The 13920-nt window shown below is 40.2% G+C and overlaps 1 protein-coding gene across 2 annotated transcripts; it reads left to right on the top strand.

Annotated features, from left to right (window-relative positions):
* The first annotated feature begins 1382 nt into the window (after positions 1–1382).
* Positions 1383–10385, top strand: eno1a (enolase 1a, (alpha)). Of its 2 annotated transcripts, none has more exons than XM_029435685.1 (12): positions 1383–1519; positions 3484–3578; positions 5434–5529; positions 5691–5749; positions 6507–6576; positions 7256–7389; positions 7549–7771; positions 8199–8396; positions 8829–9030; positions 9120–9228; positions 9386–9444; positions 9858–10385. In XM_029435685.1, exons 2-12 carry the CDS (start codon positions 3494–3496, stop codon positions 9919–9921), a joined length of 1299 nt encoding a protein of 432 aa, XP_029291545.1. In that variant the 5' UTR covers positions 1383–1519; positions 3484–3493; the 3' UTR covers positions 9922–10385. The 2 variants fall into 2 exon arrangements, with proteins under 2 accessions (XP_029291545.1, XP_029291544.1); XM_029435684.1 differs by lacking the exon at positions 5691–5749 and adding an exon at positions 6030–6088.
* The last annotated feature ends 3535 nt before the right edge of the window (positions 10386–13920 follow it).

Here is a 13920-nt window from a genome sequence, read left to right on the forward strand (position 1 = left end):
CCCAAAGTCATTAAATAAAGGTTCATGAGCTTCTCACTTTCTAATGAGACATCAAATTATAAATGTTGAGTCATTATTAAAGTCTTATGGGTCTCTTTTACTTTTCTTTTTTTAAGTTTCTTTTAATATTATGTTTTTGTTAACTTTTGGTATTTTCCCATTTTCGGCCATAGTGTGCCGAATTCACCAGCTCATTCAGAAAATACATTCTCTGTTAAAAAGAATGGGAGTGATCACTACAAAATACTAGAGGTTGTTTTTCGAAGTTGTTTCTTCTGACTGATAATGTGGAGCTTTATTGGATAGATATACTGAGTCAATAAATTCCTTTATCCTTATACTTACAATGAACTCCTTCCAAATGTGCACATGTCTGCTGGAGGCACTTGTTGCAGGACCATTTTAATGAGAGCATGTGGGCAGCAGATGGCGCAGTTGGATTTATCACTGACATAGTCTCAAGGTCAATGCAGCAGGCTTTCATCTCACTGTGGCTCCAGCAGCTCTGATCTGCCATGGATGCTGCACTCCCTGCACTGCGCAGCTGCATGAAACCAATGCTGAGTACTGATGAAACGTCAGATGTGTCGGGGGGAAGCCCACTATTCACTCATGTTGTGATTCCTTACTGCGATCTCCACCGGTGCAGTCACTCTTTAAAATACACAGCTGTGCTAATATTCATGCAGGGGGAAATATTCATAAAACACTTTCAATATATGTTTAAACACAAACAAAAACGTAAGGCAAAATAAGGTGTTGTTATTAAGCACTTTAAATAGGCTTATACTGGGATCACAGCGTCTTTTAACACAAGCTTCCCATTAATCACTAAAAAACTGGGATGCATTTGATTGAAAAGGGAAAGATTTTAGATGTAGGCCTATATGTTAGGATATAAATAATCATCAACACTCTAATGTAATTGTTCAACCAGTTTTACTCTAATGTCTAGACATCTTTTGACCTGTAACTTACCATCAGTGCTTACTTGGTGTTTGAGATTGTTAGAAAAGCACACACCTCTCTTTATTTTTTTAATATTCGTGATGGGAAAAGAAAAGTCAGTGCCAAAAAACGTGACCGTAAGTGACATGTGACCAACAACGAACCACTGCATAGGAGATCCCTGCCTGCTTCTTTGCACGTACTCATAATGCGTCATCTTTCCGCATTCTGCCTCTTTCACCCTCACGAAAAAAAATACTACATTTCCCATAATTCACCTCAAATAAAAAATATTTTGCTCGTTGTATTCTTATATATTTTGTGTTTATTAAATGCGATGCTTTTCTCTGCAAAGATTTAAAATATCCGCATCATTCAGTCTGGTGAACGTGCATTCTTCCTCGCACTAGTCTGCCTCGTGAGCCAGTCCCAGCCAATGGCGTTGCTCCGTTGCCCGTTTCTTCCTGATTCCGTCCACTTATCAGCGAGCCCGAAGCGTCACGAGCGCCTTCTGCCTACCCGCACGAGAGAGAGACAGCATCGACCTTGCACACAGTTAGGCCCGGAAAAGGTAACTTTTACATCGTTATTTTATTTGCATGTTGTGTGTATGACAATAGCTATTAAGATTTAAAGATACTATTCTAAGACAGTGTGTTTTATTATGAACTAATTCTTCTTGTGTGTACAAGATGTTTCTCATCCTCGACGATAACCTCAAAGTCTTTCCCTTGTGGTAGCGGATACTTTGTGTATTATCGGTGATTATAAACGACCGTTTCAGCCTCAGTTGTTGGTTTTGTGGCTCGCAGGATGCAGTAGTTTGTAGCCCATCGTCTATTTTTAAACCAGACCGTCAGCTGGCGAGATGTCACTCCATTTAGAGCTGTGGGGGGAAAGGGGCGTCAAGTTGCAAGACCAACTTCCAGCAGTCTCTTATCTTTGATAAAGAACCACTATAGGGTGTTTTTATGTCCAGAGACCTAAAGTATGTGATGCTATGTGAGACACTGTCATAGTCTACATGTTGGCTCAGGCAGGGAGCTACCAGTTGCTTGCAGCAGACTTGGGGGTGTGTCCACCGGTTGTAGGAAAATTACTGCATGTACTAAGATCACTCAGTGTGTCTCTTTAGTAATTTCTCTACTTTATACAGACACCCAGAAGATACTTTTAACAAGTCACTCAGTTAGTTAGATTGTTACTTTGTTACTGCAGTTTTAAAAGTTTTTTTTATGAGTAATATTAAACAGATTATAACCACACATATGTCTTGCTGGCAGACCTTCATGTAGCGTAATTGAGGATCGAGGCAAACTAACATGCATACACACATATCGGGTATCAATCCTAAATTATTTATTTATCTGTGGGTGCCATTTTGTCTCCTTGCTCTCCAAGTTTCCAGTGATCTGGCAGTGAAAAACAAACACAAAAGGGCTATAAATGTACTGTAGTGTGCATGTCAGACATCCATGAGATAATTACAGTGTATGCACTTTGTTAGGGCTACCAATAACTAATATGTTCATGATTGATCCACCTGATTACTTTCTCTGTTAATCAATGTTGTTGTCTATAAAATGTCAGAAAATGGGGAAAGATACGCATCACAATTTCTTAAAATAGCTTCTTCTGTTCGGCAAGCAGTCCAAAGATAGTTGGGTTATGATCTCAAAAGTAATTGCATGAGGATATGCATCCTCACAATTGCTGCAATCTTTGCTTTGAAAAATGATTGGATTTCTGTTGCTGTTTAAGTAGGGGTGTAATTTTGGATACCTTACTATGAGAAATATTAATATATTGTTCTATAAATTGCACGTTTTCAAAATAACCAAAGAAGCCCAAATTCTTAAATGTTTACTTTACAGGAACTTTGCTTAGATAAAACAGCCCTCTAGTAGAGGCTGCACTCAAAGTTCGGAGTGGGTAGATGAGGAAATTAGTGATGCATTGCAAGTTAGATTGAACAAACGGAAATCAATAGTGCAGCAGGCTTCATGGCTTGACTGTCTAGTTTAAAACCTTCTCTGACCTCCATTATTTGAATTTAGAGAGATAACAAAGTCGCCGTGAGATTACGCCACTACTCGGGCCTTTAACCCATATTAATACAGTACAACTGTGACAAAAAGAAGCCAAATGTGTATTGTGCCAAGTCATTCTTATAGTGACCTTTCACTACTGTTCTCTAGACTGCCCTGTGGGACAGTAGTGCAAACAACTCAATTTTGCAATGCTGTTTTGTAATCTGATATATTAAGTAAACTGAATGGACCTGAGGTTTTGCTGCATAAGCCACGCCTTTCTTTGACTAATATCTGCTATGCTGGCCAGCCTACATGAGGTTGGTTCAGATGGACGGCTCGTGTATTTGTTTGCTTAGAGAATCCGTTCAATGGTTTAAACTCAAGCTATAAATTAGTCTACGTTTTGTCCCGCGTGTGTCATTGAGCATTTACATTATTGCCAACTGCTCGTCCTGTGGGTGCAGCACTGTACTGACGTCACCTCCTGTCGTTTCATCTGCAGATCCACAACCATGTCAATCCTGAAGATTCACGCTCGTGAGATTTTTGACTCCCGTGGCAACCCCACTGTGGAGGTTGATCTGTACACCAAGAAAGGTATTGTATGATTTTTATAATTATTTCCAACATTCTTTTATTGATCAAATTGAACATTGGACTGAACAAAAAAGCTATCAAAGAAAAAGAATGGTTCACTTTTAGAGTGCAGTTTTCTACGGGCACTCTTTCAACAAACTCAAACTGAAACAACGTGTTTGTCTCACAAGCGATGACGATAAAAAACTACTGCTTGCTAAACTTCTACACATTTACGTTATTTGAACATATCCACAACTTAAAACAAGTCATTATTTCCCAGCAGGGGAATTGCTGCAGTAAGAACATAATATTGGAATAAAGGTTTCATACGTTTTTCGTGTCTTGCATTTATCTAGCTCGTGAAAACTAGTAAAGCCAGTGTGTTGCTCGACACTGTTTGCAGCTCCGGCCCAGAATGGATGAGCTCAGATGGGGGATGTGTGAAAATAGCTCCTGTAACATCATACTGCCTCTCCAGCACTCTGTTACTGTAATTTGTTCCTGTTTGGGAGCTCATACATTAGGTACTTCTAGCACACCGATGAGCCGAGTTAAATCCTTGATATTGAATGTTGGGCAAAGAATGTTGTGTAAATTAAATCTACAGTTCCCTCAATTTATTGTATGCTGGGTTACACAATAAAGCTGCTGTGCATAAAACATCTAAACCCTGCGGTGTTTGACACGTCTGCCTACAGTTGAGATCAATTTATTCAATCAACTAATGGCTCAACTGTGACGGAAGTCTTTTGGCGAGCTGTTCTGTTTTGAGAGCAAAAATAAAGGACCAGCTCAACCCAATGAAATGTCCTGAGAATGTTAATGAAGCAACCTGAATGACCACTGACGTGGAAGTGAGCGGCCTCACTGGCTTCAATAAATTGGCTGAAAATCGACTGCTCTATTCTGCAGCCCTGTAGTCCTGTCATTAGTTTGGGATGTTTGCTAAGTGCTCCAGTTAACTGTAAATAGCACCTTTATTTCTTCATAACATTTCCTTTTAAGTCTGCCAGGCCTGTTTTGGCATCATTAACGGCACAGACCAAAGCGAGTGTGCTGCACTCAGAGCACGTCTGTCATAGTAACTGTAATGTGTTCTGCTGTGTTACGTAACCAGCAGTCATACTACAAAACCTCCTATGCTTGTTGTTAGGATTATATAACTCCATCAGGCTTACTCTGGTAATCTAGAGAGACATTCACAGTCGCTGTTACTGTTCTATGCTCTGGTTTTCATTGTATTTGGGTCGTGTTATAAGATGTGATAGTACGACATCTCAGTTTATAGCCTGGTGGACTGTTGCCAGCTCGCCCAGCTGCAGCCAGGTGATGTCTTGATGCAGATGATTTGCTAAGCCTGAACTCATGGCCTAAGCCTCCTGTCCTAAGCCCTAAATCCCATCAGACTCACACCATCTCTGCCGGTCCACTGAGCAAACTGAATAGATTTTTTGCTCATCCCCAATGTCTCCTCACTCAGTTGAATCCCCAAAATGGCCATCCTCTTATGTGTGGCTTGGCATCCTTCCGCAGATGCATTGCCTATGTTCAGTCGGCAGCCTGTCGCCCCCTGTTACATCACACCGTCTGCAACACAGCCAGCACAACTTCCTCCACGTGATGGACATTGACGGCCTTTAGCTGAGTGCCTTTGATCCTTGAATACCAAGCAGCCCCTCCTGCATGTAACGCTCTATCAGACATGTTTCTTTGCTTTATAAATATCACAAAGTTATCACATAGTTTACAGTGACTGTTGTCATAGTATTGGCTGATAACATTTAACTGCAGTCAGTCCTTTGCCGTCTTGTTGCACATGACGCAGCACTTTAGGGAAAAGACTGTTACAAAATGTCCTTTCTGTGTCTTCAAGGTCTTTTCAGAGCTGCAGTTCCCAGCGGTGCCTCCACAGGCATCTATGAGGCTCTGGAGCTCCGTGACAATGACAAAACACGCTACATGGGCAAAGGTACGCTGACTAAATTGATTTCCCCCTCTAAACGTTGTGGTTACCTTTTTATTCTGTTACCTATCTTTCATGTCATTTCATCCCCTCTTTACATTCTGTTGTCTGTCCTCGTCTCGTCCTTCTTCATTTCCGTTTTCTCCCATCTTTCTTCCTCCTGTTAGGAGTCAAAAGAGCAGTTAAATATGTAAATGAATTCTTGGCCCCTGCGTTGTGTAACCAGGTAAATTGTGAAATAACAGAATGACTCTTACAAATCGGCGTGCACAGCATGAAGAATGGCTTTGCCTTTGGAAACTAACCTTGACAGGCTCTAAGAGATGTTCACAGATCTAAAAAGGAAAAAAATGATAAAGAGCATAATCATAGACGAGTAAAAAATATTTTTCTTGTCAGAATTATTCACACATAAGATTGGACGAGGTGCTCTGTGGTCATCTGTCCCGCCTGTCTGCATGGTCTCCTGCTGTCTGGGTCAGTTATGGTCTGCTTGTCCCTTGCAGGTGTCTCAAAAGCTGTTGAGAATATCAATAAAACAATTGCACCTGCACTGATTGGCAAGGTAGGACCATTTATTGTTTGACTAATTACTGTGTGCTAGCTAAACCTTGATCAGTTATTTGAATTCATTATTTAAGTATCTTAAAAATTCAATAGATGATTGCACAAAAATATTAGTAACATTGGCAGAAGTACTAACAGTCTCCAAAGAACTAACATTGTTTATAGTTGTAACACATGGCATAAAACCGACATGTCGAGCAGTGTTTCCTATTTTACATCGTCCTCAGTGTTTTTAAAAACAAAATATCTAAAGTATCCATAAAGCTTTGCATTAGCAGAGCTTCAGTGATATCATTCTGAGATGCTGTGATTATTCTAACATTATTTGATTGTGTTCTTCTGAACTAACGAGGTCATTTAAACCTAGTTAGTCTTTTATTTTCAAACTTACAACATACATGTTTTGTCTAATCCAGGATGTGAGCGTTATTGAGCAGGGCAAGATCGACCAGCTGATGCTGGACATGGATGGCACAGAAAACAAGTGTAAGATGCTACTTTATGCACTACAGTATATCTGCCTGGACTGTATCAGTATTGTGTGTTTTAATTTCCATTTACTTTCAGGAAGGGTTTGGCAATATGACGATATACATAAATGCATTATATACTATAACTTTACTATATATCAATCTGTTAACTGTCAGAGATTTAGCCATACATGTTTCAGTTGAAGCTATTCCTTTAGAATTATCTCTGGGTCTAAATTAGGCCATTGTGAGAAATGTTGCAAGTATTGTGAACTGAACAATTCTTTGACAGATTTGCATAAACTCTTGATTAGTCCTATTCAATTTGCGTGATAAACCAAAACTTAAATACCTGCCTGGTTATTTGATCCACAAACTTTTTCTTTGTTGAATTTTCCTGAAAATGTTCTATATGTTCTATAATTACATGCACTTAAGATAGTTTTGAGAAATTGACTGCTGACTATTCAGTAAACTATTGAGTAGGGCGTGTGTATGTCGGGAGACATAAACATTGTGTTTATGCAACAAAAACGTCAGTTTAGAGCCTAATTATTTCAAGGTCATGCATTATTGATTTTTGCCTACTTAGCCAAGAGAATCCTCAGTGAAGAATATAGATATCGGAAGACTATAATGTTTCATGAATGCAGTTTACACAATACATTGAAATGTTTGCGTCTCCCCTCCCTCAGCTAAGTTTGGTGCTAATGCCATCCTGGGCGTCTCCCTGGCTGTGTGCAAGGCTGGTGCAGCAGAGAAGGGCGTTCCCCTCTACCGCCACATCGCTGACCTGGCTGGCAACCCTGAAGTCATCCTCCCTGTCCCTGTGAGCATGATAGTGCCATAAGTCATGTACCTCAGGCTCTATAGAGACTCTTAATGCTAATAGGCCTAACAGACATGTACCGTTAATGTTTGATCCAGAATCATAAATTCAGTCGTGATTCCATTAGGCTGAAAGCCGATCCTCTCTGCTTCCTTTCAGGCTTTCAACGTCATCAACGGCGGCTCCCATGCAGGCAACAAGCTGGCCATGCAGGAGTTCATGATCCTGCCTGTGGGAGCCAGCACCTTTAAGGAGGCCATGCGTATTGGTGCCGAGGTCTACCACAACCTGAAGAATGTCATCAAGGAGAAATATGGCCAGGACGCCACCAATGTAGGAGACGAAGGAGGCTTCGCTCCCAACATCCTGGAGAACAAGGAAGGTGAGAGGACACATTAAATCTGAGCCATAACCACTGTTGAAGTATAAGAGTTGCATTACAAGCCAACACAATTGAGATTCAGCGCAATCGATTATTTGTTATTTTAGGACACTGTTGTGGGGTTGTTTTTATCATAGAAAGTTGTTACTGTGTGACGAGTCAAAGGGGAATGTCTTGAAAGCATTACATTCTCAGACCAATAAGGGAATTACTTCACTTCACACACATATGGTTTCTAAATTAAGGCTTCAACTCAGCAACGCCTCTGCCAACCTCTGCCTCCAGTGTCAGGTCAAGGTGCTGATATGGCAAATGCCCCAGTGGAGCAGAGTCTTCGGTGGTGACTCAAAAGTGAATGTTTGGATTGTATTAGCTACATCTCTACTCTAGTCTCATATTAAACTGTACTATTATTTATTTTTCTCAGCTCTGGAGCTGCTGAAGAATGCCATCGGCAAGGCCGGCTACACCGACAAGATCGTTATTGGCATGGATGTGGCTGCCTCTGAGTTCTACAAGGGTGGCAAGTACGACCTGGACTTCAAGTCCCCCGACGACCCCAGCCGCTACATCTCTCCTGACAAGCTGGCCGACCTCTACAAGAGCTTCGTCAAAGATTACCCCGGTGGGTTTATAACACATACCCTCTTTTTTACATTTAAATAATACATGTGAGGACAGGTGCAAAGAACATATGGGCCTATGCAGACATCCAATATAGTATAAATAGAGCCGTATGTACATATGCTCTCCGTGTCTGCAAATGTAATGTTTTAGTTCACTGTTTGCTCTGATGAGAATTGTTTTCAGCCGCAGCAGGCAGCTCTCAAAAACGTTAAAGAAAAACACTGCACTACTGTCAAAGTTAGCAGCTAGCTGGTGATCACAGTGGAGCATTTATCAGCTCGTTTCTGCTGCCACCAAGTGGTCAAAAACATCAATCATTGCAGGTTTACGGTTTCTGTAGAAAATAAACTGGATCAGAGGATATACAGCTGACTGTGTTGGATTTATGATTGGTCGTAACATTGTTCTCACCTTCCTCCTATCCTAACAGTGGTGTCCATTGAGGATCCCTTTGACCAGGATGACTGGGAGGCATGGAGCAATTTCACAGCCAGCACCAGCATCCAGGTGGTGGGCGACGACCTCACAGTCACCAACCCGAAACGCATCGCAAAGGGTGTGGCTGAAAAGTCCTGCAACTGCCTGCTGCTGAAAGTCAACCAGATCGGCTCCGTCACAGAGTCCCTGGAGGCGTGAGTGTCGACAACAGAGCAAAGAAATATAACAAAGTAAATAAAGTATAAGCAGGCTAACGGGGCTTAAATGTGTCTCTTTCTTTTAGCTGCAAGATGGCTCAGAGCAACGGCTGGGGCGTGATGGTCAGCCATCGCTCCGGAGAGACAGAGGACACCTTCATCGCTGACCTGGTGGTCGGTCTCTGCACTGGACAGGTAAAACCTTAACGGACAAGTCATTGTTCATTCTCATTTTAACATTAATTGGCGTGGTGTCAGTAATTCTGTTGAGAAAGCTGACTTTTTAAACTGTACCACAGTTGTAGCTTTCACATTATAGATTGTGTCTTATGACATTTATTTCCTCTCCCAGATCAAGACAGGTGCACCTTGCCGGTCTGAGCGCTTGGCCAAGTACAACCAGCTGCTCAGGTGAGTCCAGTCTAAAAACACATGTGTACTTCTGTTGGCTAAATTAAGTTTTAATCAGTGTTTTACACTTAAATTATAATTCCTTTTGTTATTCTAAATACTTATTTTAACTTTTGTACAAAGTTGCACTTAAAATTTAATTTTGAATGTTTGAAAGGTGCTGACCAATCAAAGATGCTGCTAAAGGTTCTGTGAGGAAAAAGTTTAAATAAAAAGAAGCAGCAGTATTTTCATGTATTTCTTCCTTTAGGGGAGAAGAATATTTCTGTGACCGTCCGAGCATGATGTTTATTAGATGGCTAGGTCAAGCAAAGTTATTTCATACAAATGTATTATTAACATCTCAGCTGTTTAAGCGAGGGGAGAAAAGAACTGTACTGGAGCCATCCCTAACCTGTCAATTTCTCTCCCAGGATTGAAGAGGAGCTCGGCGACAAGGCCCGTTTTGCCGGCCAGAACTTCAGGCACCCCATCTGAGCTAGTCTAACTCCTTGGGCCTCTGTGCTGTGTGTTCACTGCTCATGAATAATCCCCACACATAAATGCCACGCAAGGTTACCTGCCCCTCTGGAGAGAAGATGAAGAGATTACTGTTGGAATCCAAGGTCCAAGTCTGTGGTCTGTGGCGTGGAGGAGCTACAGTACAACCTCAGCTCAGCTCAGCTCAGCTCATCCTCATCCTCAAACTATGCTTTAGCTCCTGAATAGTGTTGGTCCCTATGTTTGTGTCTGTAACTGTGTGAGAGATTTTGGTTTAGCTTCTTGTGAGTTGTAGTGATTCTTTGATTCTCTACTGAGTATTTGAGCAAATGTAACTGTAGTACGGCTCTGCCTCGAGCAGTAGTAACAGTACTGTATGTGCAATTTGTCGCATCTGACGAGGTCTTGTGTTGCTGTAAGCGTTGGCAGAAATATGTAATAAACAACATAGTTGAAACTTTTTTGTGATTTCCTTTTTCATCCACGTTCAGGGGCTGACTGTAATCAAGTGATTACTATAGAGCTTCAAATGTGTTCTATTTTTTACTCTTAAAATGTTACAATTCCCATATCAATTTAAAGATAATTATTATTAAGTTAAACAAGGTCATAATCACAAATCCCTTAAGATTCATAGCTTCCTTTCAGTGTATCTGCAGTAAAGGGCCTCCTCAGTAACTGTTCCTGTCTGTGTGATGTAATCTGAGTGCCACTGAGAGGCAGAAACATGAGCTCAGTGCTCAGAGACGCCATTTCTGTCCCCCTGGGTAAAAGAATCCAGCAGCTCTTTGCAAGCTCTTTTTGTACAGAGCCTTGCCAAGATAAATGAGGGTCTATTCACCAGTGGTATGGTACCTGGGGGATTGCCAGCTGGGTCAGTGCCACATCAATTCACTTTTTTTTGTGAGCCCTGTCTGAACCGGAGCTGTATTACAAATCACTGGTACAAAGAAACTACCTAGCATATATTACGGAGTCTAAAAACATCCTGTGACTATCAACTGCTGTAAGATTTCCTTTAGCAATTTATTTATACTTTGATGGACTTATAATGTTTTTAAAGTACATTTAAGAGGGTAAATCTGGGTGATTTGTACATTCATATCACAGCTGTGGATTATAGGCTAAAATATTAAATGAGTTTCTATCAAGCTGCAATGCTTTGTTTCTTTTCCTTGAGACTTGCGCCATCTAGTGGTCAGATGTGTGCAGTACACTTAACTGGACAAGAAAATATAAACCCAAGGGCCACCAAAATGTTTAGACTAAAATGGCATTTAAGGTTTACTTTATTGGGCTTCATTTAAACTTATAGGCGTGTTTCTGGAGATATAACATTATACATGTAAAATCCATAAAAGTGACACCAGTTTGCCACCTAAAATCATCAAATTCATACTAATTCAGTGATTGCACAGGTCATACATACTAAAGACAGCTCCTGGTGCTGAAATGAGGCCTGAACACATTTAATTAAACTATACAATCTGCTTTGATTTCCAACACAAAAATTAACTAATTAAACTAATTACTCAGTATTTCTAAATCAGAAGAGTTTTGCGTCTCACAAACACAATTGGTTAGGCTGTAGTTCCGTTACAAAGAAGACACAGATTGTGACTTTTATTAGGATTATAGGTTCTGAACGCTTTAATTGCAGTTTAACATAAAGATGAATTAATCAAACGAAAAGATAAAATCCAATCGCCTGTCGATAAATTCATATCTTTTGGAGGTATAAGCAGGGCTACTGTGACGGTCATGACTTAAACTATGTGGCAAGAATTATTCCATCGTGAACAGTATTTTATAAACAAACAATCCAAAATGTTATGACCAGTGTTTCTTTTGTACTGCTACACCCCATCCCAGAAAAAAATATAGAAACGGCACCCAACTGCCAGTCAAGAGGACTGTTTCAGCTGTTGTTAAAATCCTGTTTATATGTCCAATTGTGTTATTCGTTTGCTGTATGCCTTATAATAACAAATATGTTCTATTTATTGTATATTCAATACTACAGTCAAATCAAATCTCACAGTAGATATTCTAATCTATTCTGTTTTATTTTATTATCATATTGTTCTTTTCTAATTGTACTAATTGTTCTTTTTAGTATATCCATATTTTCAATTGTGTTCTGTTGTGCCAGGTGTTAAAATCTTTACCATTCTTTTATATTCAATCAGGTGTCCAGGTGTATTTCATTCCCCATTAAAGAATTCTACCCTACTCTATTTTGTGATACCATATTGCTAGATTTGTCATATTGTTCTCTTATAATTATGTAATTTGTTTACAGTATGACTTTAATGTAAATATGTTTTATTAATTGTATATTCAATACTACTATTCTAATCTATTATATTTTGTTCTATTGTAAGTGTATAGTAGTCAAATGTATATTTTTAACTTGGTTCAGCTTTGTTGTCGTGGTATTTAGCCGTATGTCTATTTCTGTGTACATTGTGAGCAACAGCATACCAGTCAAAATCCTTGTACGTGTAAACATTAAAGCTGATTCTGATTTAATGTATGTTCAACACTACAGTTAACTCAAATCTAAGAGAAATATTGTCATATTGTTCTTTTTCTAATTGTGTTATTCTTTTGCAGTATACCCTTATGTCCAGTTAAATTATGCTGTGTTCGATTGTGCCAGGTGTTAAAAGCTGGTGTATTTCATGCCCCATTAAGGAATTCTATGTGATAAAATATTGTTAGATTTTGTCATATCATTCTCTTCCAATTATGTTATTAGTGTACTGTATGCCTTTTATTGTAAATATATTCTACTTACTTGTATATTCAATATTGCAGTACACCCGAATCTCCTGAGAGAGATTCTGTTCTATTCTTCTGGTCTCACTGACAGTCTAAATATAGTCTGGCAGTATCACAGGTTTATAAGGATGAAGATAGACCAAGTGTTGCTACAGAAAAGACACCCTGAGGACTCCCACACCGCCCCTCTCCTCTGTGGATGTTCCCAGTTTTGGCCAGTGGGTGACGATATTTTACCGGTTGAACTTTGAGAACCCCCCAACTGTTCTCACCCCAAGATGAAGAAGGATGCTGTCATGCTGAGTGCCCCTCACACACACTAGTCTCAGCATTCCGGCAACGATTACTCCCTCTGTATTTTCAAGTCCATCATTTATGACAGCATTATATCAAACGTGGTCCGCTCCGCTATAGCTACATAAGAGAAGATATATACAGGTGGCACTGCAGCTGCTGTGCTACTCTGTGTGTAGTGGCGACACTTGGCTAACTAACGTTGGCTAATTGCCCCTGCTGCTGCTGCTGCTGCTGCTGCTATTGTTTGTTGTTGCAGTCTCTCATCAAACAAATCACAGATGTTGTAGATCAAGCTCTTTAAGGTAAGTGCTATGAGCTTCAACCTGCCGTCTTCTTTGCCTTTTGACGTTCATCAGCAAACGAGCAAGAAATGACAAATATGAAGGAACAGTTTGTAAACGTTGGACTGTTAACGTACACCCTTCCTTGCTAGCTATTTGGCTAATTTGCCTATTAGCTTTAGCTAGCTAGTTAGCTGATAGACTTGTTTGCCCCTTACTGTTGCTGGTAACCATGGACTAATGTTAGCAGCTAGCGCCAGTGACTAGCACTGATTGGGAATGCCAGCAAGGAGCAGTGTAATGTCTGGATACAAACAGCTCGTTGACACCGGTTAGCACAGAGCAAATGTAACACACACAACATGACTTCATTTTATTAAAAACGCTTTGTGGTTCTTACGTGCATGGTACTTTGCAATACCTCATATCAATCGTTTTACCATTTTGAATCACCTAGTGTAGTATCTCTGTTCCAGGGAGTAGCCTGAGCCCATTCAGCTATTGTCATTAGCTCAGGGAAACGTTAGCTCGCGAAGCTAACTTGCTGTCTTTGTGTGCTTGACTTGTGCCCAATTATTGTTATCTAGCTTACAGTTTGTGATTATTTACGAGCTTGTTTTGAACAAAGCGAACA

Source organism: Cottoperca gobio, chromosome 7 (assembly GCF_900634415.1).
Source record: "Cottoperca gobio chromosome 7, fCotGob3.1, whole genome shotgun sequence".
NCBI classification, from domain to species: Eukaryota; Metazoa; Chordata; class Actinopteri; order Perciformes; family Bovichtidae; genus Cottoperca; species Cottoperca gobio.

Coding starts and splice junctions, on each gene's coding strand:
- eno1a (XM_029435685.1), top strand. CDS start 3,494: ATGTCAATCCTGAAGATTCACGCTCGTGAGATTTTTGACTCCCGTGGC. Junction 6,577..7,255: donor GGATGGCACAGAAAACAAGT/GTAAGATGCTAC, acceptor CCCCTCCCTCAG/CTAAGTTTGGTGCTAATGCC. Junction 8,397..8,828: donor CTTCGTCAAAGATTACCCCG/GTGGGTTTATAA, acceptor CTATCCTAACAG/TGGTGTCCATTGAGGATCCC.